Source organism: Anopheles darlingi, chromosome 2 (assembly GCF_943734745.1).
Source record: "Anopheles darlingi chromosome 2, idAnoDarlMG_H_01, whole genome shotgun sequence".
NCBI classification, from domain to species: domain Eukaryota; kingdom Metazoa; phylum Arthropoda; class Insecta; order Diptera; family Culicidae; genus Anopheles; species Anopheles darlingi.
Genome location: NC_064874.1, coordinates 3,680,001 through 3,682,500, shown reverse-complemented (window position 1 = coordinate 3,682,500; position 2,500 = coordinate 3,680,001). Strand labels below are relative to the sequence as shown.

Sequence of the window (2,500 nt, the reverse complement as noted above, 5' to 3'; positions counted from 1 at the left end):
TGTAAGATCTGCACGATAGGATTCCGTTGTAATCGTACGTCGGCTCACCGCATATACTTTTCCGCCCGGCCGTGCATCCTTTTAGGGCAAATGTGTCAGTGGAGTTCTCTGAAAAAGCACAAAAACCGATTAGTAGCGCCCGCGTGTGTCGTTCGTTTCGCTATACTCACCATCACGCCGAAAGCTAACTTCGACGCAGCTGTAAACGGTGTCGGGAGCGGTATATGCCGTTAGGTTTCGAAAAATACCACCCAGCATTAGGACAGTTCGGTTCACGACGGCTCCAGTACAGTCCACCTTCGGGACCTCGTATGCCGCACAAGTCAAAACGTCGACACAGTGTGGGCAGTTCATGGCATTTGCTGTTGGAAGGAGATTCGACGCGTTTGCTTTCACTGCTGGTGGAACTGGAAGACACAGAGAACACTTACCATAATCGAGCTGAACACCTAAACAGACGAATATCGCCATCGTGTAGAGCTGCATTCGTGCCATCTTGCTTCGATCGCTTCAACTTCTATACTGTGCTGCGGAGTTTTTTTTAATGTTACCCCGAACACATGGCGTTCTATTTCAAGTACCGCGATCTCATTGCAGGCTTATCTGTTTACTTTATCGCTTATGTGCACTTTACGCTTGCATTGGTTGTCGATTGATAAGCTGATAGATGACATTGTTGCAGGCCTATTCAGGTCTAGGTCTTACACATAAAATTGATTAAATTTTTAAATACTTTCATCAACCAATAAATCCATGTGTGAAACTACTATCTGCCACCGAATAATACAAGGCACTTGATATAAATTTAAGCATGATAACATCACAAATCGATCATCAGCAGACCACCAATGCTAGGATGAATCACATAAGGGGCGTGTGTGTTCTGGGCACATGCGTCGAGTGGCGAATGAATCACGAATCTAAAATGAAAAAATAGGCAACAGCTGCTTCTCATTTCACTCCGGTGGACGAATCCAATTCGTCAGTCAACTGGCCTAATGCAATCAGCGGCTCACTGACACGATGCTAAATCGTTAAACGAACTACACCGACGCACCAGATTGGTTTTCAAAACCATTTTCCGTTCGGAGCACAACAGGCAACAACCCGTTGAGCCTAACGTCAACGATGCTCGATGTGCTGGACTGCTGCTGCTGCTGCTGCTGCTGCTGCTGCTGCTGCTGCTGCTGCCGATGCTGGTGCACGGTTATGAGTGTATCAATAATAACTGCGGTTTGATCAAGAGGCGCTTTGCTCCCTTTTTCATTGCTGGCAGCGTGACTGCTGACCGTTGCCAAAGTGTTGCTCAGCCACACGTAGCATAGCCAACGCCTAGGGCCTATGGGGCCAACACCCCCCACGAAACGACGAATGACGATGGTGGCCACCGGTTGTGTGTCGATTTTCGTGCCGTCATCGTTCGAAGTACAGCGTTTCCAAACGCATCGCATCGAACGTGGAAAGGTAAAACAGCAAATAATTGCATATTTGAATCCAATCCATGCGATGCGCCCGTCGGGATGACCGGGAACGGAACGGAACGATGACTGCAATGACGCCTGGAGTTGGCACCACCCGGGTTGTTGGCGTTTCGGGAGGGAAACGTGACGAAAACGATGTCATCGTTGGCTTCCGTTGGTCACCGTTTCCGTTCAGGGAATTGGTTTGAGTGTCAATTTGCCCACCCAAATGCCTGTCCTCCCTCGCGTGCTCATCCTTTCGGACATACGCACACACGCTGTGCACGCTTGCAGTCGTGGTCAGTATCAAGGTATCCGTTTCCCTTTTTGTGAACGGACCTTTGAGACCGTTTGAGGGTGTCGAGTGCCATCGACCATCAAATATGTAACATACGCCCCCATCCCGGGGGAGGGAATTGGTGGCGTTTGACTCGCCACAGCGCAGTCACAGGGCAGACCAACGGGAACGGATTGGAACCGGGTTATTGTATTCGATGGTTATATGCATATTTTACAAAGCCACTGCGTGACCCAGCCTGACTGTGACTCTGGGACTGTTCACACACTCTGTATGTGTGTGTGTGTGTGTATGGCATCGACATCGAATGCACTATGACCCTATCATATGCTGGCGATGGTTTTTATGGTCTGTTTTTTAAAACCATATCGCATTGGAGCAATGATAGGAAAGCAGTAGAGGTCAAGCTCATAAAAACGGGGGATACGGTTCGACCCGGGCCCCACTCCCTGCCGGATGTATATTTGGAAGCCGTGTAATGGTCATGATGGTAATCCTGGCTGGCAGATGGCTCCGGTTTGTTGCAGCATACAAAAATCATGGTGTGAACATGGAATTGGACTTGATTGAATTGATGTTCGTCGCTACCGGAGGATAGGGCGCAGGGCATCGAAACAGTGGGATGCATATTTCATCGGAATGAGTTGATTATGAGCGATACATTTTGATTTATGATGCATGATTTAAAATTAAATCACTTAATTGGTTTTTGCATATTCGATTCCGGTGTGCGAATGCGTTC

The 2,500-nt window shown here is 48.3% G+C and overlaps 1 protein-coding gene across 1 annotated transcript in view; it reads right to left on the bottom strand.

The window, feature by feature from the left end:
* The window catches only part of LOC125951707 (uncharacterized), an 862-nt gene extending 252 nt beyond the window's left edge, over window positions 1-610 (bottom strand). The window contains exons 1-3 of the mRNA XM_049680690.1: window positions 432-610; window positions 171-362; window positions 1-108 (exon numbers count right to left, since the gene is read on the bottom strand). The exon at window positions 1-108 is cut by the window's left edge and continues 252 nt beyond it. Of these exons, the coding sequence (XP_049536647.1) occupies window positions 1-108; window positions 171-362; window positions 432-495 (364 nt within the window). The 5' untranslated portion in view covers window positions 496-610. The remainder of the gene's footprint in view (window positions 109-170; window positions 363-431) is intronic.
* Window positions 611-2,500: the final 1,890 nt, after the last annotated feature.